A 21,871-nucleotide genomic window follows, 5' to 3' on the forward strand; every position below is an offset into this window, starting at 1 on the left:
ATCTAACCCCTTCACCACTCAACTCTTTACTTCCGATTGCCATCCGTCACATGCCCTTAGCAGCCATCAAAGAAGCTCTCGAACCGAAATACTGTGGTGACATAAGGTACCGCCCGACCAACCAGGTGGAGAAGAAGGAGGAGGGAGCCGCAGCTGAACCAGCTCCAAGTGGATTGAGTAATCCACCAACAACTGCAGTGAAGATAGGAGTTTCCCGCGGACGAGGGTGGCGACTCTCCACATTCGTCAGCCAAAGTGAAGAGCCGCAGGTCGGAGCAGCAGCTTCAGGTGGAGTTGATCTACCAATCTCTCCAGTTGCCAACGTCCCTGAACAGCCCAAACTCGGTAAAGCACGCGGTCGTGGTAGACAAATTTACAACGTTGTCAACCATCTAGAGCCATTTGGGCAGCTGTTACCCACCCCAGGCGGGGGACGTAACAACTCACTGCTAACCAAGTTCGCACCTTACAAGTCGGGGCCAGGAAAATCACGGGGACGTGGCCGACCAATAGCACCCCAAAAGGAGAATCCACTGGAAACTCCAATCCAAGACCCAACACCGGTACTAGAACCAGCCAGGGCAATAGACGGCCCAGCTGAAAAAAAGGAGGAAGAAGAAGAAGAAGATATCCTTTGGATTAACGCCGATCCAATGGATTTAATTGATCTTTATTGAAACGTTGTAATATTTCCTATGTTACAATAAAATAATTGATCACTAACCTTTTCACTTCCTTTAAGCAGGAGAAACGGCTTAAACGTACTCCACTAAAAGAAAAAACCTTCTTACATTTTTTGGAGTTGGGCTCAAAACCTAAACTCCCACTAATTAATTTCTCTTTTTTTTTCTTCCTTTAGAAAACAAGCGCCATCTAGCGCTCAAAATTTCAAACCTTAATTCTCTATTTTTTCAAAAAGAAAAAACATTTCTTTTCAGAACTGCAAGTTTACGCCATCTAGCGGTCGTAAGCAAACTAAAAATCCCAAAAATTTCAAAATTCTTTTCTATTTTCTTCTCAAAAACTAAAGGCCTGCGCCATCTAGCGGTCAAATTAAGAGACTTTTCTGTTACTTTCAATTTTCTTGATTTTCGTTCAGAAACTGGAGGCCCGCACCATCTAGCGGTCAGAAAAACAGACTTCTCTATTATTTTCATTTTTCTCGATTTTTTTCAGAAACTGAACACAAACACCATCTGGCGGTCAAAAACCAAAGGATGGTAAAACTTTTCTAATTTTTCTCATTTCTTCTAAAACTGAAAGCTTATGCAGCCTAACGGCCAAATAAGCAACTTTATTTTCCAACTCATCGAAAAATAGTCCATTCCCATTCCTACCCATTGAGCACCGTGCTAGCAACTAAACAAATCTTGACATTTTTCTTATTTTTACTGACAACAAGGTCGGTTTTTTTCGCTCGAAAGTCACCGAAAGCTAACCAAGAGCAGCAAATTTAAGCTTCCATTTTTCAAAAAATTGTCTGACATAGCAAGGAGGAGAAACCTCAACCAGTGGAGTTCAAAAAATACGCCCACTGATTGGAGCACTGCGTTAGCGCTGCTCCCTTTCCATTCACTCACAAATTAGTGGAAGCACTAAAAGTAAAACTTTTTTTCCAAGTTTTCCTTTTTCTTTTCTTTCACTCCTTCAAGGGAAATCCAGGAGTGAACTCCGCTGAGGATTGCAAAGAAGAATCAACTTTCCAATTCCAGCAAAACAAAAAATGTCACGATTGGTTGCAGCAACACGAGCGGGCCTGAAAGTCCACCTTACTAGGACAATGGAGAAAATCAAGGGCTACAAGGATCTCACGATGACCGCGGAACTGGATAACGATATTGCAACGGATACAGAACTCCTCAAGCAACGTCGCCAGAAATTTATTAAAGCAAGCGACCAAGTACGTTGGGCCTTGCAAACTACGAACGCTACCGAGGAGCAAATCGAGCAAGATTACTCCACAGTAGCAGAAGTAGAAGAAGAAATGAGCAGCATACTCGCCTTCGTTAAAAACAAACGAGGCCAGTATAAAAGACAACAAGACTTGGAATTTCAAGAGCTGCAGAGAAAAGAACAGCGCCAGATTGAGGAGGACAGAAAAAGATTGCTCCAAGACCTGCTTACTCAACAGCAACAACTCTTCGCAAATCAGATCCTCCAACAACAGCAAGCCTATGCCGTACAGATACAACAACTTATGGCGCAAAACCAGGCACCAATTCAAGTAGCAGCAGCAGCAGCTCCAGTTCAACAAGCAACACGTCTTCCCCAAAGACAAATCAAACATTTTAAAGGAGATATTCTTGAGTGGACATCATTCTGGAGAACTTTAATGCCTCCATTCACTCGTCTACAATGTCGGATGTTCAAAAATTCGACTACTTAAAAGAATACTTAAAAAGGGGAAGCGTACTTGTGCGTCGAAAATCTGGAGCTCACCGCAGCAAACTACAACGTTGCCATAGCAGAGCTGAAAAGAGTCTACGCAAAACCAAAGGCTCTTATTCAAACCCATTTATGCAAGTTTGACAACCTCGCTCCTGTTAAAACAATGGCAGATGTATCGGCGCTGAGAAAACTGCAGCTCACAGTCCAGTCGCATATTAACGCCTTGGAAACCCTCGGGGTTCGAAAAGAAACATTTGGAGGACTCCTAGGCACAAAATTAATGAAATTGCTTCCTGCAGAATTGCAGAAAGAGTGGTCGAGCTCTGAAGAAAACGACATTACAGACATCTCATCCCTACTAGATTTCATCAGGGATGAAGTTGACGCAGCGGAGAGGTATAGCCGATGGAAATCGGAAACCACAAAAACGCCACAGCAGTCAACACCGCCAAGTCCAGCGAAACAACTACACGCTGCCACAGCATCACAGCTGACGATTGGAGCCAGATCACAACCAGCTCCACACACCAGCAAAAATTCCAGACAATTTGTGCCCCCGTCGAACACCCCTTTTACAAGACAGGACAATTTTATCATGCGAGAATGCACAAGACCATGCATTTTTTGCGGGGAGGTTCACTACCCCACGGTTTGTCCAGTGAACCTAAAAGAAAAAAAGGCCATCATTGCTAAGCAGAAAAGGTGCGTCAGATGCTTCTGTGCAAATCACGAAACTCTGAACTGCACCACAAACTACACCTGCACAAATTGCCAAGCTATCCACCACACGGCTCTCTGCGGTAAAAAACAGACACGCTTCGCGCACCAAACTGTTAATGGCAACAGCGCCATCACAAATGTTACGGCGTCTGCTGCAAGCGCAACCGCCCCGGCGATCTCGTGGTGAAGACAGCTACAGTAAATGTAGTAGGCTCAAATGGCAAACAAACAAGAGCCATTTTATTTATCGACGACGGCAGCCATAGATCTTGGTTTACAAGATCTATCTCAAAATTGTTGGACCTCAAGGTGGTAGCAGTGGAAAATATTGGTACCAGAGTTTTCAAGCAACGAAAACCCAATCCAGTGGAGAAGACCAATTCAGTCGAGTTGACATTTAGGGGCACTTGGCATGGTGCCCCACTCGTCAAAATTACAGCACTGTAGACGGACTACATTGGAGACACTGGTCCATATGCCCACACAGCATTTGCACGAAAATTGTGGCTGGACAATGAAAAAATGGCTGACGACAGGTTCGAAACAAACAGCCAAGAAAAGGATGTCGGAATTTTAATAGGAGTCGACCAGATGTTTGAAATCATCCCTAACGAAGCAGCTTTCCAAAGCCCGTGTGGCCTAAGGGCATACAACACAAAGCTTGGGCGGATGATAGTTGGACCTTCAAAGGAAAAAAATTCGAAAAAAGGCAAAGCATTGATCCAGCAAATGCTGCAATGTAGTAGTTTCTCAGCCCAAACAGTAGCATCATATGCAGCCGGCTGCCTCAATTCAAACTACACTTTTACAAACCTTCCAGAAGAAAAGGAGAAAACGCCGGATGTAAAGGAGAAAAAGGAATCTTCATCTCCCCACCCGACGTCTATGGAAGAAATTTCCATAGAGAACTCCACAATTAAAAAAGAAAAAAAGAAGATTGTGAAAGAAAATTAAAGCGGCAGACGGACTTTGATCTATCCTTGTTTTGGAAGCTGGAACACTTAGCCATCTTAGACGATTGCGATGCAGTGGAGCTAGACGATCCTCTAGGCTCCTTTGGAGACAAAATCACCCGTCAAGAAGATGGGTGATACTGCACCCCAATCTCCTGGAAAACGGATAAGTGGAGGTTGGAAAAGAATTTCCTGATGGCTAAAGGAAGACTGGAGAGTCTTTTAAACAGACTCAAGAAAACGCCAGCGCTTCTATCTGCTTACCACCAGGAGATCGAACAACTTAGAGTCCAAAACTTCGTAGAAAAGGCAGACCTAAACTACGATGGACTCCACACTTATCTGCCACATCATCCTGTCATTCGACAGGACAAAACTACCACAAAGATCCGACCGGTCTTTGACGGAGCGGCTAAGTCCAAATTTGGACCAAGCCTCAACGACGTCCTAGAAACCGGTCCAAACCTGAATCCTGACCTGCTAGCCGTTCTAATGCGATTCCGATTAAATCGGATCGCATGGATAGCAGATATCGAAAAAGCTTTTTTAAACATCACCCTTCATCCTGAAGACTCAGAAGCAGTACGATTTCTGTGGGTAACGGAGCCAGAAACACCTGGCTCCCCTTTAGTCGCTTACAAATGGAAACGAGTTCCATTTGGACTCAGTTCCAGCCCATTCTTGCTTAGAGTTACCCTCAACAAGCATTTGGATGGAATGGAGCCGCTGTACTCTACTACAGTTAAACAACTAAAAGAACAAATTTACGTCAACGACTACCTAGGTGGCGCCGACAGCATCCCCACAGCAAAAAACAGGATTCAGGAAACAAAGGCCATCTTCCAGGAGGCCAAACTCAACATGCGAAGCTGGGTGACAAACGACAAACCACTTCGCAAATTTCTCAGTGAGAAGGGGCTTATCAACCCCATTGTAAAAATCTTCACTCAGAAACTGGAAGAGGGCCAACCAAAGGTCCTAGGCATTCGGTGGGACACCGAATCCGACACGTTCCAATTCGACCCCGCGCCTATCATTGAAGCCGCTACAGAATTGGGGGACCGAGTAACAAAAAGAAATATCCTACGGATATCTGCAAGAGTGTTTGATCCCATTGGGTTCTTAGCACCCACTACACTCCTGCTAAAAATCATCTACCAGAAGCTTTGGGAAGCGGAAATTGACTGGGACGTCGAAGCGCCGCCGGAAATAAAACAAACATGGATAGCTGCAATGACTGGGTTGAACGAGTTTGCCAAATTGAAAATCCCTCGCTGGATAGGCTACTCAAAAAGGGTCATACAATCAGCAGAAATTCACGTCTTCGGCGATGCGTCTGAGGCAGCGTATGGAGCCGTTGCTTACGCAAGGCTCCAAACCAAAAACAACGAAACCAGTATCCACTTTCTCGCCAGTAAAACAAAAGTGGCACCTCTCCCAAAGAAAAAAGTTACCCTACCACGACTGGAGTTATTGAGCTCGCTTTTAGCCGCACGGCTAGGAGAAAAACTGAAAAATTTTCTCCACATAGAGTCTTGGCGAACCATATTTTGGGCAGACTCTTTGGTAGCACTTGGGTGGCTCAGAGGAGATCCTAACAGATGGAAACCATTTGTTAGGAACCAAGTGGAAGCTATCAGGAAGCTGTCTGGAGTAAGTTGGTGGCGGCACTGCCCGGGCATACACAATCCTGCGGATCTTGCCTCGCGGGGAGCGCCAGCGTCAGCGCTGGTACACTCCGAGCTATGGTGGAATGGTCCACCATGGCTAAAGGACGAAACAGAATGGCCGGATTCAACACCCGAAGCAGGGGAGACGAGCATCTACGAAAAGATCGAAGCGGAAGCCAAAGGAAAAACCGTCATCATGTCGGTGGTTACCGTGGAACCAGCTACCCCAATGGAATGGCAGCTGGAACGAATTCCATCATGGAATCGCCTACTTCGACGAACCGCCTGGATGCTTAGGTTCATCTCCAAGAATCGCCCCACCAACAGAACGCAGATACAAACTCCAATCAAGATAGGAGACGAAAAAGAAATACTGGTAGACCATCTTACAGTAGAGGAACTGACGAAGGCGGAGCTACTTATCTACAGGCAGCTCCAAAAAGAAGCATTTCCAAAGACGTTTCAAGACCTACAAGAGGGAAGGCAACCACACCACAAGGAGAAAATTGCCAAACTCCGACCCGTGTGGGATGAAAGAGACAAGGTGATCAGAGTGACCGGAAGGGTTGAGTTGGCACTAAGAGACAGGGACATTGAACCTGCCATACTGCTGCCCACTCACCACCCAGTTGTCAAATTGTTCATCGCGGACAGGCACGTCTCACTTAAACACGCCGGAGTGAAAACTACCCTCTCCGATTTAAGAGAACATTTTTGGATTATTAAAGGACGTCAGCAGACTAAGTCAGTTTGGCATGCCTGCGTCAAATGCCAACGGCTAACTTCACCGCCATTCACAGAAGTAGCTGCACCTCTACCACTGAATCGCTTGAAACAAGCGAAAGCCTTCGAAATCACGGGTGTGGATTTCGCAGGGCCATTGTATTACAAACACCCAATATCACGTAAGAAACGCAAGCAAGCGGAACTTACGACCTCCGTGGATCCCCCACAAACGGATGATCCAAGTATGGAGACTCCAGCAGAGCCTCCAGCCATGGAACAAACGGAGGAAAAAGAAAACCTCCAACCGGACGACTCAGGCAAGATGAAAAAGGGTACAATCAAGCAACCCAAAAGTTATGCATGCTTATTCACCTGTGCGGTGACTAGGGCCGTCCACCTGGAGTTAACTAAAACCATGTCAGCACGTGACTTTCTCCTAGCTTTCCGAAGATTTTCGGCTAGGAGAGGTAACGTATCTGTCATGTATTCGGACAACGCACAAACCTTTAGGTGCGTTTCCAAACACTTAAAGGTCTTGAGATCTGATCCAGCTATCCATGACCTCTTAGCCATGCGAAAAACCGAGTGGATCTTCTCCGCCAGCCTAGCCCCATGGTGGGGAGGCATTTGGGAACGCATGGTTAGGACAATGAAAGACCTACTACGGCGTTCCAATGACCGTGCGTGTATAGAATACGACGAGTTGGAAGTCAGTTTGATCGACACAGAAAGCGTAGTGAACGCAAGGCCACTCACTTATGTGGCAGAGGGGAATGATGATCCACTTCCCATCACTCCAAATCAATTTCTGAACAACAGACGATCTAATTGCACTCCGCCGGAGCCAGCAATTAACCTACTGACTCCCGACCCAACCAACGCACGACTCATCGAGATGGACCGTCTACGCAGAGACTACGTCAAGGACACTTGCGAGCGATTCGTGAATGACTACTTGCTCCAAGTAGACAATTTTCACTGCAAAGGAGGGCCTGGACGCAAGATCCGAGTAGGCGAAGTTAGACGAGCGAAGTTAGACTTATGTGGACAGTCGGTGTAGTGAAGGAGCTGATTTCCAGCCGAGACGGGCTGATGCGATCGGTAACGGTCAAGACCCCTAACGGGAACTTGATTAACCGAGCGATTCAGTCCCTACACCCCCTGGAATTACGCGAGGACCAGCCCGACGACGTTGAAGCACTACCCGCGCCGGAGATGGAGCCGGAAGAAGACACAACTCCATCCGTGTCAGCCGCCAGCCCGGTCGAAGAGAGTGAGCCGTGGAGCACGGGCTCTGGTGGGGAGTGTGTTGGGAATATATTAGATTCCCAACAGCAGACGACGCGGTCTGGACGCCGCACGAGGCTGCCCAGCCGTTTTAATGCTTTTGAATTGGGTGGTCCTCGATAGAGGGCCACCATTGTACATTTTTCTTGTATGTAAGCCCCACCCTAGGCCTATTGGCCGTCTCGCAAGAGAGGGCAAGGGGCAGTCAGTCGTGAAATACATCTCCCACAGTTAACAACTAGTTCCAACCAGTGTTCCCGGGTTTTCATCTTTAAAACTTCTTCAACTTATCAAAGGTAAAGTCAGGCACGGGCTGACTATTCCCTTCAGCCTTCTCGGCTTCGGTCGAAAAGCTTTTAGTGCCAAAGGAAATATTTTTATCCCAACGACAATCGTCTTTCCGATATAAATTTTGAAGAAATGTTGCTCTGAAAAGCAAACAATGATTTGCAATGCGAAAAAAAATAAAGGAAATGAAAGAACAATATACTGTTAATGTATTTTTATTATTGGTTGCAAAAAACTAAAAATGATCAACTGGTAAATCAAAGCATAAGTCCCAAAACGGGGATATCTGAAATATTGATGGTCTATCGGAATATTACCTTGGTAATAGCTTTCAATCCTAGATTGCGTTGATAAAAATAAAAGTATCAGTATCAGTAATGTGTGAAATACTTCAAAATAGTATCGCGATTTTTTTTCGAAAATTTGGTACCACGATACCGATACTTCTTCAAAGTATCGCTTCCCATCCTAGTTGAAGGTTAAATATTTGTTGCATCAGAAACTAAATATATTGTTGGTGAAAAGTCCCTGGAAACGGGATTCGAAGGCTTTTGTAAGACATGAATTTCAAAACAAAGATTGGTTCAAACATGATGTTAAGTATATTATTCAAACAATAAAATGGTATTTCATTTTTTATAGTTTTTTTCAGGTTTTGTTACAGTTTAATTTTTACAGCATGTTTCAAGTATAATTGTATTGCAATTTATACTTTTAAAAAAGCACCAGGTAAAATATTATTAACAAAGGAGTAATTCTTGCACGCTGAATCCGTCGAGAAGTATGGCGTACCTTTGGCGATATTCAGTCCCGACTGTATATGGTAATCTCTAAACCAAAGTGTATACAGTAACATTAGTGTGCAGGTAACATATCGCTGAAACGATGAGTTCTATTTCGAACTATTTCAATATTTGGGGACGAACCTCCCAATTGAGTTGGTATTTTATTGGACACCAGGAACGACCCGTTAGCCGTGGAACGGAACACCTTAAGGATTTTTTGCCGCACCGTCATATGCAATAAAGGTGGGATAAAAAACATTGAAGATCAAACTATTTTCGGGTTCAGGATTTCATTCGACTAATAACGTAATGAATGTGGATGGTACAAGGGGCTATTAAAAAAATAACAAATGCAATTAAATAATTTGCGATAACTCAAGCATGCACCTTCAACCATACTTGGTGGACATCTTGCAGCAAGTATTCTGCATATCCAGCCTGCAATCTGATAAGATAGATTCGTACAATGAATAGTACATATTCCTGGAACCCAGGTGACTTCCAATCGCCCTCCCAGCTCACTCCGAAGAATGAACCGACTACGAAAGAAAAGAATTTTGCTGTCATTTGCTATTTTCTTGACTGTGAACTCGTTGTTACAAGGTGTGAAGATCGAACTCACGTTTCTATACAGAGACCAGAACTTAAGTCCGGCGCCTTAACCACTCGGCCAACCTGGTGTTAAATAACACTATTTCACTCAATTGGAGTCCCAGCTTAAAATTCCAATCGTCCAATGAGACACTAAAAAAAAATTAACAGACTACGATAGAAGAGAAGATTGCTGTCATTTACCATTCTCGTGACTACAAACTAGTGTTTACCAGGGTAGCCGGAGAAATAGGACCTGGAGAAATAGGACCCGGAGATTTAGGACCTACAAATAGGACCTGGAGAAATAGGACCTGGAGAAATAGGACCCAATCTTCAAACATTTTTTGAAGGGTCCTACTTCTCCCTATTGAGGGTCCTATTTCTCCAGCCTTGAGGTCCTATTTCTCCATCTTAAAAAAATTAAATGTGTAATGGGCTTAATATTCCGATATGTTGAAAAAAAAACCGAACGGCTTATATTGGTTTCTGCACTTCAAACACCGTTATCAATATGACGCCTTTTCACTGCATTATAACTTTTTTTAAAAAATTTACATTCATAATATTTTTGCAGGATTATATGCTTTTTCTATTGCTTTTTAGAGCTCATTTAATAGAAAAGTAATTTTGTTTATACAGTATTTGGATTTTTGCATTTCACATTTTCTTACTGGTGTTTTCAGGCCTACCATCACCCGCCCTTTACTAGTGTCGCTATTCACTTTTTTTTTCTTCGTGCCTCAATGAGGATTCTTGGGAGGGCACATAAGTACCTCTTAATACACAGATAACTAAGAAAATTATTATATAAAAATAATTTAAGAAACGTTAATTTCATAGTAAAACACTGTTTGCCCTTGCGCAAAATATTGTTTTTTACGATATATATGGCAACGGTTACTACAAGCAGACGACTGTTTCAAGCTCGAAGTGTCAACATCCTACAATTCTATGAATCGTTGAAGTTGCTTATTGTAAGCGGTGTTTGTTTGACAGGTAAGTGGCTAGTTTCAGTAAAATTAAAAATTTTCTATTACCTAGGTTTGGCAGTTTTGGTACATTTCAAATTCATGTTGGCATTAGCACCACAGAAGAAAAAATTTACTTGGAAGGAAAGGTATTTAAAGTGTAGACATAATTTTATTAGTTGCAGTTGGAAATTTGACACACATTACTAATCCAAAATGTTTCTTAGGTGGTTACTTTCAAGGAGAATCATGAAACTAGAGCATGATTTACCATGAACCATTTGGGAACCAACTTGTTAGCTGCCTTATAGCTATCATCCTTCTGGTAATCTAGATTTTCACAGATTTTTTGTTCGTGAAATTTATGTAATCATTTTTCTTATCGTTCAGATGAAATAACAGCATTACAGCTGTTAGTTACGTCAAGACATTAATCTGAAGATGCAAGTACTGAGCTTTAACGGATTTCAATTTACAGAAGCAAGACATCCAATTCTGTTGTTGAGGAGAAAACCAACTACACACCCAGCTATGAATGGACACATGTGTGTAATTGAATCTAAATTAATTTTATTTTTATGGTTTAAAGGCTTTTCGTTCTAATCTTCCTGCTAGATAGTATCTGAGAGCCATTCTTTAATTATCATTTCACTTAGATGCATTTTCAACTAGTAAATACATTAATTTATTATCGTCTTAGGTAGCAAACCGAAATCGGTATCATCGCTGAGCAGTGCCCAAGAAAATGTCCAGGAGCACGTAACACTATTCCGTATTATTGATTTCCATGATATCAATATTGGATATGGATCACGGGATCTCATGTTGAAGGCGAGGGGGAGGAGAACACCCAATCCGTTAGAAAGCTGAAAAAAGAAATGACCGTCGAAGAAAGGCACTTAATCCGTGCCCAAAAGTATAGGATACATAAACATTTTTACGTTTTGCGTTTAATTATTTAGAGTTACTTGTGTGTGAAAAGGCTACAACTCATCGAATCGGACTTTTATAAGCATGCCAGCATTAATGAAACGGCGCGGACGCTAGATCTTGATCTCGATGTCGTTGTCGTTGATCAAATTTTCAACTTTTGGGTTCTTAAACGAAAGGTGTGTGCTCCCAAATTCATGTGTCTCTACTACAAGCAATCAATTTTCTTTTCTAAAATTTCCAGTCCAACCGAGACAGACCATTGCTACCGCCCAAAACCACTGAAACGGAAAGATTAAGTCAGCAACAACAGCAAGATATGGAACGTATGAAATTGTTTGTACAGCTACGACAAGACCTAGAGAGGGTATGAACATACTTCTCATTAACTTTATTATTTTATCTCGTTAAATGCAGAGTTGTCAGTAAAAACTGTTCTTCGCTGTAGGTTCGAAATTTGTGTTACATGGTCAGCCGAAGAGAGAAATTATCACGATCGTATTTTCGATTGCGAGAACAAACCTTCCACAAGCAACAGCGATTTTGTCTCTGTCTGATCTACAAAAAACTATCACCCCAGCAGAACTGACGCCAATCATGGCTCCAATGTCTATGACCTTGTATATTTACGTGAGGAAACGATCCAAAAAGAAGGCTTAGAACAAGTCATTCAACTCATAGCAGGCGTACAGTCGAACATCCCCGCAATGAAAAAGGTTTGGCTTTTCCGTAATTATCGATGACAAGGAAACAGTTCTCAATCTGTGTGCGTTGAATTTATTTGGTTGCAGGATAAAAATGGAATCGTTGGTCGTCCCAATCATTTAAAGGAAGACAACCCATACAAACGCACGTACATGAATGGGGGCGAAAGTCGTTGATTCCGCTCGCTATCTTCCATCAGTGCCGAATCGGCTGCCTCTGATACTGAAACAAACAGTAGATGGAAGAGACCGGTATTTCAAATCATCTTCCTGTTCGAGTTTCTACGCCGATCACAATTTCCCATTTTTTATTCTTTCCGTCCAGGTGAGAACACCTTCGCAAACATCAATTACCTCGGTCGACAGCGATTTCGATGTAGCCATTACACAGCTTGGTTCCAAAAAAGCCAGTTCGAAAACTAGTGATAGAGCTGGCAAGTTCATTTACACCGACAGTGAAGAAGAAGCGGGACCTTTTAGGCTTTTGATGTTACCTGCTAAATTTTTGTTTAATTGTTTGTATTTTGTAAAAATAAATGTAAATCAATTACCAAAAATTTATGGTTTTATTTTAATTTAAACAAATTTTCTTGCGTCCTTTGGCTGCCGCGATCCGGACATTCCGCGGATGTTCCAATACGTACGTTCACTGAACGTACGGATTTGCCATCCTGCAGACGTCCAACTAAGGACGTCCGTAGTACTCCCAAATAAGGACGTTACCAGGACTTCCAATTAATTACGTCCGTAGGACGTCCTCCAGTGGACGTCCCTAAAACCGGACATTAGGACATCCTGGTGACGTACATCTGCCGTCAGAATAGGACGTCCCGATCGGCCAGCCAGGACGTAGATGGGATGTCCCTGGGACGGACAAAGGTTAGTAGGGTATGTATGTGCTATAATCTTTTTGTTTAAGGAAGGCAAGCCAGCATATGCCATCCAATTTCAGGGGAAAAGCAGGACTCTGATAAAATGAAAACTCAACTTAAACGGAAGTTAGATAAGTTGGAGAAGAAGAAACTAAACAAACAAAGGAAAAATAACAGATGCCAAGGTAAACTTTGATTTCGACAAAAAAAATAGACCTTCAACTAATTTTACTTTTCTGTATTTTAACAGATAAAAGAATACTAAGCGCAATAGGTTAAAAAAAATGTGGAATTGATTGCGAGCTTGATAAACCAATTAGGAAAGAGAATAAAATCAACATCACAAACGAGAAAGAAGTTGGTTGAACGCATCGAAGAACAAGAAAAGAGAAAGGAACAACAACAGAAAAGGGATAAATCAACATTAAGAAAACGAAAAATGAAAGGAAAGCATAAACTGAATAAACTAGCGAAAAAAAAAACTTATCGTATGAATTGCCGATATTGACATGGATGAGCTGCCTCGTGTTCCATTATTTACAAGCCGTGCCATGATAGTTTTGTATAACAATACACTGGCATGCCTTCCATGATCCGAGCGGAACTCATTATTTTCGTTCTTGCCACGTAGGTCTCTATTTATGGTTTTGCGGCATATATTTTTTTTATTAAAAAATGTGCTTGTCTTAAATAATATATATATAATTTTTTTATTATTTATCAGTGTATTAAGGAGTACTTAGGGGAAAGCATGCCCCTCGTCTCCGGGAATTCGCATGGAATAAGGATATCAGCCAGGGGGGAGGGCGATACTAGGACTGGAAACGCCACTAACGAAAGGTCAAGGGCAAAAAATCAAACACTGTGTAAAAATAAGCATAACTTTTATACATGAGCTGTGTAAAGCAATAGATAATGCGTGTAATCGTGCAAAAAAAATACAAATATGAATTCAAACAAAAAAGTTATGATGGACTGATTACACGAGCAATTGATAATGTGGTTTGGAGTGCGGAAAACTACATAAGCCGTCCGGTTCTTCCTTTATAACAACGGGCTTTAGGGCTATTTCCCAAGGAGAAATAGGACCATTACTATGGAGAAATAGGACCCTTATGAGGGAGAAATAGGACCCTTCAAAATATGATTGATGATTGGGTCCTAATTCTCCGGGTCCTATTTCTCCAGGTCCTATTTTGGGGTCCTAAATCTCCGGGTCCTATTTCTCCAGGTCCTATTTCTCCGGCAATCGTTTACCAGGTGTGTTGAACGAACTCACGGCTCTAGACAAAGACCAGAACTTAAGTCTGGCGCCATAACCACTCGGCCAACCTGGTACACTAAAAATCAGTAACAGTAGCAGTAATAGCTGCTCCAAAGAAATTTTCTTTCTTTCCAGTTGCACACAACCGTTAAACAATACATTTAAGATCAACGTGTGAAAATCCAACTTACGTATCTATAAAGAAACGAAAACTTAAGTCTGGTGCCTTCACATCTAGGGTAATCAATTAATATATCTTTAGCAATCAAATAATTGTGTTAAGTATTATCAGCACATGTTGCGACAGATTTTAATAACAGAAATCCAATTTACCAGGATATAGATTCAATTTAGCGTTAGTAGTCTATTGTAGCAAACTTATGGTTACCAGGTATGAGGATCGAACTTACGTCCCTATACAGAGACAGAAATTAAGTCTGGCGCCTTAACAACACGGTGAACCTTGTGTTCACTAATACTATTTTACTTAATTGGAATCCTAGCTTAGAATTCCAATTGTCCACTGAGACACGCAAAAAAATGAACAGACTAAGGTAGAACAGAAGATTGCTGTCATTTGCTATTTTCTTGATTGTTTCTTACCTTTTTCAAATTGATTTATTCCTAAATCTACCAGGAAATAAAATTCATTTCACGATTTTTCGACGTGGCATGGTTCTATCTGCAGCCAATATAATCCTTGTGGTTAACGATGTTTTCTAGCTTATGGTCCCACCTCCAATGAATGGGCAGCGCAATTAAAACGTTATTTTAAAAGGTTTACCAACGGAAATCATTTATCTTCTAGAGCATGGTGTTCAATCTAAGATAAGAAACACAGCGCGAATGAATCAATTGAAGAGTGTTCACTATGAAAACAAGTGGATACGAAGAATTTAGGGTTATATTATGATTATTCACATTATATGTTTACCAGCGAATGTCGGACGGATTCGTTCCTCTAAAGATAAAAAACTAAGGTTAGCTATTATGTCCTGAAAGATCTGAAACTAACTCCAGTTTACCGCTCAGTTTATTTTCTACGCAAACAACAGAAACAAAAAGAACTCGAAAAACATTTGTGATTCATGGATACCAATCCGTGGGCTGTCCTTCTTATTAAAGGCAAGTCCTTGTTTGGTTTTATTGGAAATTGGGATGTCATTGTAAAGTTTTCCCTAGAAACGGGAAAAATACAGACTTACAAATCCATATACACTTCCCGTTCAGGAACCGCCTCAAAACCTAAAATTCTGCATTAATACGGAATTTGCTGAAAGTGTCGTAACTTCTTTTATAGCGAAATATTTCAAGTACATAGTTATTTACGATTTCTCTATCAGCGGCAAGATAGATGAACAAGTTAAAACGAAACTCACAGAAAATCCACAAAGGAGCGAAACCACTTAAATAAAACAACCCAAGATCCATTGGTTATCCAAGAAGGAAGTATTAGTATACTCATTTTCCCTGTTTTAAACGCCAAAAAATGCGATACTTTTCTGTCCCTAAACTAAATTAATGGTGTCGTTTGCCACACGGTTATAATGCTGCCATAACGAATTCTTCAGGAAATGGATAAAAATGTATCTTTTTGGACAATAGAAATTTTATTTAGAGAAAAAAACAAAGTCCGTCAAAATAAAGAAAAGTAACGAGAACACTTTTAACGCGGTAATATTCAAAATTATCAGAAATCACTGAATTTTCTCATTTTCGTTAGTCCTCAGTAGAAAGCCAGCGTCGTCATCATGAATGATAGCCGTCTGATAACCAGAACACCCACGAATCTCTTTTAAAAAGAAGCCTACTGATCAAGCTTGATGTAGTTAAGCTGATTCGCACTTGACAGTTTCTGTCATTTCAGTCTTCTCCGAAATGACAGATTGGTTATCGGTCACTGCTTTCTTCTCTTCCACGATGCACATCCAAGGGAACATTTGCTTGAGGCACTATATAAAAACACAATTTTATAATTTGATGAGCAAAACATTTTTAATGGAATCGAACTGTACCTCTCGGTATTTAGGATGGGAAATGGCATAAATGAGCGGATTGTAGGCACAAGATGTTTTAGCCAGAATTACTGGAATAGCAGATACCAAAGGAGTAATCTTTGAAACATCACCGAATGTGCCCACGATGCAGATGACGGCGAAAGGGGTCCATGCGGCCAACCACATAGACACGTTCATGATGGAGACCTTGGCAATGCGGATCTCAGCAGAGACTTGCTGTTGATCGTTGTTGCTGCGGAGAGAAGCAACGTTCATCTTCTTGGCTTGCGCACGCAGTTCTTCTTCGTGCTTAAAAACAGCATGGACGATGAAGTAATAACAGCCAGCAATGACAATGATTGGCAGAATGTAGTTTGCAATGGTGGCTGCCATAATATGGGTTCTGTTATTCATATTTTGAGAGACATAGTCATACGAACATCTGTTTATTTGTGGTGAGAAAAAGAAGTAAATGTTATATGAATATAGCCACGCTTACAGATAAAAATACTCACGTTCCCATGATGCCATCCATGGCGTACGCACCCCATCCTACGAGTGGGCAAATAGACCAACCTACAGCCCAGATCCAGCTCATCGTGATTATGGTTACAGCGCGGTCTAAATTTCGTCAAGGAAGTGTATCGAGTAATTTTAACGTAATACTTCTAAGTAAGAAAATTTTTAGTAATTTCTTTAACAAAACCATACTGAAAGTAAGTGGAGTCCCACTGAATCCCTTCACTATCACATTATAGCGATCGTAAGAGATCATGGTCAATGTGAAAATCTGGTTGTACCCGAAGCAAGCCCCTATTTACAGAAATCAACCGACGATTAATAGTTAACATCGTATCAAGCTATTCACCGCGTAAAATTATTAATTCGCAACGTACCAAGAAAAGCATGGATTTGGCAGCCCATTTCTCCAAAGCGCCATGGTCCGCCAAGGAAGAAATTGTAGACGCATTCCGGGAAGAGAGCAAGCATCAACAGGAAGTCTGAGACAGCCAAATTCATCACCAAGAGGTTTGCGGGGCTTCGAAGAGCTGGGAAACGGCTGAAGATTTTCAGAACGACAGCGTTTCCGGCAACGGCGCAAGTACCGATGATCAAGTACAGTAATCCCAAAAAGTAATACCAAGCAGGGTGCAAAGCCTTGTAGGTGTGCCAATGCGGATGAAGAAAGCTACGAATGTCTTCGGGAGCGTAGGCATAGAGAGTGAAGGTATCGGGCAAAGCCCACGGATCGAAAGCCTGCTTCTGGGCCATAGCCACCACAGCATCACCAGTCAAATTCGCCATTTTTCTAACAGAAAAACATAAATTTTTGTCAATTAGTACAACAAGATCAAAATTATGGTACATTCAAAATGATGTTTTACCTGGAAAAGAGATTTTGTTTTCAAGGTAGACAAAAGAATCTAGCACAGAAGGAATTGTCAAAGGAATTGACTTTGTAAAGCTGGAGCGTTGACAAGCAGAAGAAGCGACCTCGAAAGCAAGAGCTTACAGACTGACGCTATGAATTGAACACATGAAATGGGTCGTTTATATACAGAATTTTTTACAGGGAAATCAATATCTTGACGATGGCGTCCTCAAGAAACTTTATTGAATTAGCAGCCTACTTGTCTAAGCTGTTTACTAGGACAGAAACCATACAAATTGTTTGTGGTTATTACCGTGATGTTTGTATACAAAAAAGAAAACGAATAATCATGGCTCAGCACATCACTATGGCGTAGCAGGGGGAAACTAAACTCACGGGAACCGTGAAGGTCACGCAATGCCTTGTGAATCGCGACTCACAACTGGATCACGAGATGGCCACCACGACTCCAATAAACAGAGGCACACACAAGTATTTTATACGTGTCTTTCTGCACGAAAACCGCGTTTGTAAGAAGTTGCGGCAGTCCCGAACAGTGATTCGTTTTTAGTGTCAATAAATGAATTTCGTAAGAAATTGTTTAATGAACTTTCGTTTGACTTTTCATTCTGATTTAGTAAATGCAAATAGTTTTCAAATTGTCTAGTTATATCTTTCTATTATTATAAGATAACTGATGAACCCCCATCTTCTTGCTCTTTATTTTCTTCGTGTGATTAAATATTCCACGATTTTAGCAAACTTGTTTCACGAAATACCCTTCCGGTGGCGGTTTCCACAACTGATGGCGCCTCCCGTTTCCAGGGTGATTTCCTCGCCATACCGTTCCACGTTCAAGTACACGATAAACACGATACCGTTTGGACTACCACAGCTGATTTCAACTGATTTTGAAAGAAGGAATTACAGTAAACGTGCTAACCGATTCGAAGTCGCATATCAAGTTAATGACATTCTAAATACAATCGGCCGGGTAGTGGCTTGAACCTGCGTCACGAAAATGGCTATGGGGAAAAGTTACAAGATTTGGCATAAAACTAATGGGCAGGGACCGTACAGTGTTTTGCCTGAACAACGAATCCGAGACGAAGCTCTTCTCTTTGAATCTTTAGTTATTCCTGGTATGGGTAAGTAAACTGAATTTTTTTACGATAAAGCTAACAAACAAACCAACAAAATTGCATATAACTGCTAACTATTTGCCAGATCCTGCTGAGGTAGACGTAGGAAAGAAGTTGTATACAAAACTTTCTGACTCATATGGACGTCTTGGTGTACTAGTAGTTAATACAGGTTTATCAAATGAACTAGAATAATTTTAAATAACTTTGAACTTTGATACTTAAATTTATTTAGGAGATTGGCCCTTGCAATTCCTAGTATTAGCTACAGGTTGTGTTTCTGTTGGGAAGATTGGAGTATCTACAGTTTTTCGCATCAATCAAACAACTTTTATCCCTCTGAAGGGGCCACAAACGGTAGAAGAAGAATGGGTGACTGAGCTGCTGAAGCCGTTTAACTCTGGAACATTCTATTTCTTCTGGTCATCTGGGTAAGACCCAACTGATGCTACATTATGTACCCAAAAGATCCAACAGAATCGCGGAATAAAGAGGAAAAACAGAAGGGGATGATTCACTTAGGGAACTCTTCCAAGCTGTCCAAAAACGGTATTGTGAGTCGATGCCTTCTATTATGTTCGACTATCACCAAAAATGCAAGGTGTTAACCTCCAGAATCTCGCAAAATTGAAACAAAGTCTGCATCCCCTCTTTAAGCGCCATTCCTTCTTCTTACTCAAGAATCAGCAAGTTGAATCTCAACAAAAAGGAGTTATCCGAACCAACTGCCTCGACTGTCTTGACCGAACAAACTGGAAAAAACTTACAAATTTGAACGGTAATTTTAACGTGACTCGATTTTCTGAATATTGTTACAAACCTGTAAATAGTGCGCAGACATTTAGTGGCTTAGAGATCTTTGCCCTTCAGTTGGATGCTCTAGAGCCTCAAACGAAAACTCAGACCTTGACAAGGTTCGAGGAGGTTTTCCGGTCACCGTGGGTGAACAACGGAAACGAAATCAGTAAAATCTACGCTGGAACCGGATCTATCCAAGTGACTGTTTGTGTTAGCTACTTTTAGCTTCTGCTTAACAACCATGGTGTTATTTGAAAAGGGTGGATCAAAGACTATGGATGGCAGCGAGCATTGAGAACGCCAAAGCCTGGGCAACTGAGCTACAGAAGGTTTTAGTTGAAACGAAATCAACCAATTAGTCATTCAGTAATGTGTAAATGATATCGTACAAGGTGCTTTCACGGGATCGCCTATTCGCGCTACTGACCTATGTTCAACTTGTTGGCGTATGCCTCTACGTTTTGATTCGACACTAATTAGCGGCTGACGTGCGAGACGTGGCCCCCAGTCAGTCAAAACCGGGCTTGGTGGTGCGACGGGAAATAAAGGTGGCGTGGCTATCCGCTTTTTGGTGCGCAACACTTCGTTGTGTTTTGTCTGCAGTCACTTTGCCGCTGGCCAATCTCAGTGCGCTGAGCGCAATGCTGACTACGCAGAGATCACGCGACGCATTTCTTTCCCTCATGGAAGGAATGTGGAGAAGCATGATTTCGTTTTAAAAAAATTCAAAAGCGCAAGGTATTCGTGAATTACGTTGAATGTGAATTCAGCTTTCCGCCAACGCACAAATACCATCTTTTCTCCGACGATTATGACACTCGCGAGCCGAACCCCGGCATGGATAGATCGTGTACTGTTACGCAAACGGCGTGATAATAGTCAAAACCTAGGACGAACTGCCTGTTACGGTCGTGCAGAACTAAAACAGATTGATCATAGGCATGTGATGGCCTTCATAGACATAGAAATTCTTGCTACACGCATAGAAAAAACTCGATGGGTCTTGGAAGACGTGGTTGGGAAGCTAGGCCCATCGGATGCCACCGTTAGAGTACAACTTCTAGGCAACTTGGAACACGATGATGATAAAACGAGCTGGGCTGATAACAAAATGATTTTGACATGAAAGAGGTCAAAATACAAAGTAAAGGGGAGAAAGCTAGGTAAATAGAAGAAAGGAAAAGGGAGACTGCGCAAATGGAATGCTCGGTCTAAGAAGAAAAGAGAAGAGATGAACTTGAACAACAAATGCAATTGGAAAAGAAAGAGCGGTGGAAAAAAACTTGAATGCTCATGTTGAACAATTGAGGTATATAGAATATTTGTGTACTCCATCATTTTTCTCTAAGGATGTTCCCCTCACAGGGTAATGGACTTTTAGGCAAATGAAAAACTCGAGAACAGGAGAGATTGATAGCAGAAGCTGCAGGGTTAGAGGCTATTAAAGAAGAGGAAAAAAAAAAAGAGAAGACGAAAGAGCAAGAAGAAAACAAAGTGGGTATAATATATATTTTTTTTTTTTTCAAAACAATTTTTTTAGATAATATAATGTGTATTTTCAGAGAATTTTTGACCAAACAGCATTTGGCAAAACTAAGACAACGTTCGAAAGAAGTGACCGCTGATCTCGAAAGATAAATGAACTTCGTGGAAAAGCTTGCCGATAGTGATTGTTCCGAAAAAAGGAAAAAACACGTCGAGACATAATGCGATTTTTAGAACTCATTAAAAACCATCGTCAAACTGAGAAAGAACGCTTGCAGCAAAGCGAACCAAAAAAATTTATAGTTTGAAACGAAAGTGGACGTGTTGTCCCAAATTGATCAAAAACAACATAGTGAAGAAGAATTCATTAGCCTAGAAGAGCAAAAATGCAAACACCAAGAAATCATGGGCGAACCGAGGTCAAATCGAAGGTAGAGGTTAGTCGAATGAGCAATTGAGCATCGCTGACATAGTTTAGTACTAGCAGTCTTTCAAGTACCAATAGCTGAGTTATTAAAGTGTGCTCCAGTTCCAACCTGCAATCATAGGTAATGTACACACTTCAACTTGTTTAATGATTTTAGTTAATGTGATGATGCAATTGTTGATTAAAATTGATGTTTGAACGAGGTGAAGTGATTCTTTATTATCGTTTTAAGGACTTCAATGTCATAATGGAATTATGAAAATGAATGTTTCTGTTCTTCGTCAGGTTATTATGGCATTATGCTACTACTAGCTGTCGTCTTCCTGATGACTGGATCGACCTTAGGTGTGCCGATGGGTTCATCTTGTGGATACGGTAGTTATTCATACCAGACAACCCCAGCTGCGCCGTACTACGGTACGAAGGCGGCCGAGTACTACACCACAACATGCACAGAAAGGAAAAAAAAAAAACAAAAAACTAAGTGACTTGATTTTATAT

The 21,871-nt window shown here is 41.5% G+C and overlaps 2 protein-coding genes, 1 long non-coding RNA gene and 1 pseudogene across 4 annotated transcripts in view; 3 read left to right on the forward strand and 1 right to left on the reverse strand.

The window, feature by feature from the left end:
• LOC130685752 (compound eye opsin BCRH2-like) overlaps window positions 1–17,493 on the reverse strand; it is a 50,736-nt gene extending 33,243 nt beyond the window's left edge. The window contains exons 1-5 of one of the 2 annotated variants that reach the window (XR_008999661.2): window positions 17,043–17,493; window positions 16,858–16,959; window positions 16,662–16,767; window positions 16,165–16,588; window positions 15,884–16,101 (exon numbers count right to left, since the gene is read on the reverse strand). Coding sequence is in view for 1 of the 2 variants with exons in the window: in XM_057509076.2 (XP_057365059.1) it covers window positions 15,979–16,101; window positions 16,165–16,588; window positions 16,662–16,767; window positions 16,858–16,959; window positions 17,043–17,451 (1,164 nt within the window). In the remaining variant the exon portion in view is untranslated. Of the gene's footprint in view, window positions 1–15,740; window positions 16,102–16,164; window positions 16,589–16,661; window positions 16,768–16,857; window positions 16,960–17,042 lie in introns of those variants that run through there. The other variant, XM_057509076.2, reaches the window with a different exon arrangement.
• On the forward strand, window positions 4,257–7,517 carry LOC130685709 (uncharacterized). The gene has a single exon (XM_057509030.1). It carries the CDS (start codon window positions 4,257–4,259, stop codon window positions 7,515–7,517), a length of 3,261 nt encoding a protein of 1,086 aa, XP_057365013.1.
• LOC130685754 (uncharacterized) lies at window positions 10,368–12,570 on the forward strand. The gene is made up of 9 exons (XR_008999662.2): window positions 10,368–10,528; window positions 10,607–10,704; window positions 10,770–10,924; window positions 11,080–11,295; window positions 11,362–11,488; window positions 11,554–11,676; window positions 11,758–12,025; window positions 12,101–12,265; window positions 12,339–12,570. It is a non-coding gene; the product is annotated as an uncharacterized LOC130685754 (long non-coding RNA).
• A 935-nt stretch (window positions 17,494–18,428) lies between the features above and the next one.
• Window positions 18,429–20,584, forward strand: LOC130685710 (synaptojanin-1-like; annotated as a pseudogene).
• Window positions 20,585–21,871: the final 1,287 nt, after the last annotated feature.

This window comes from Daphnia carinata, chromosome 9 (genome assembly GCF_022539665.2).
Source record: "Daphnia carinata strain CSIRO-1 chromosome 9, CSIRO_AGI_Dcar_HiC_V3, whole genome shotgun sequence".
NCBI lineage: Eukaryota > Metazoa > Arthropoda > Branchiopoda > Diplostraca > Daphniidae > Daphnia > Daphnia carinata.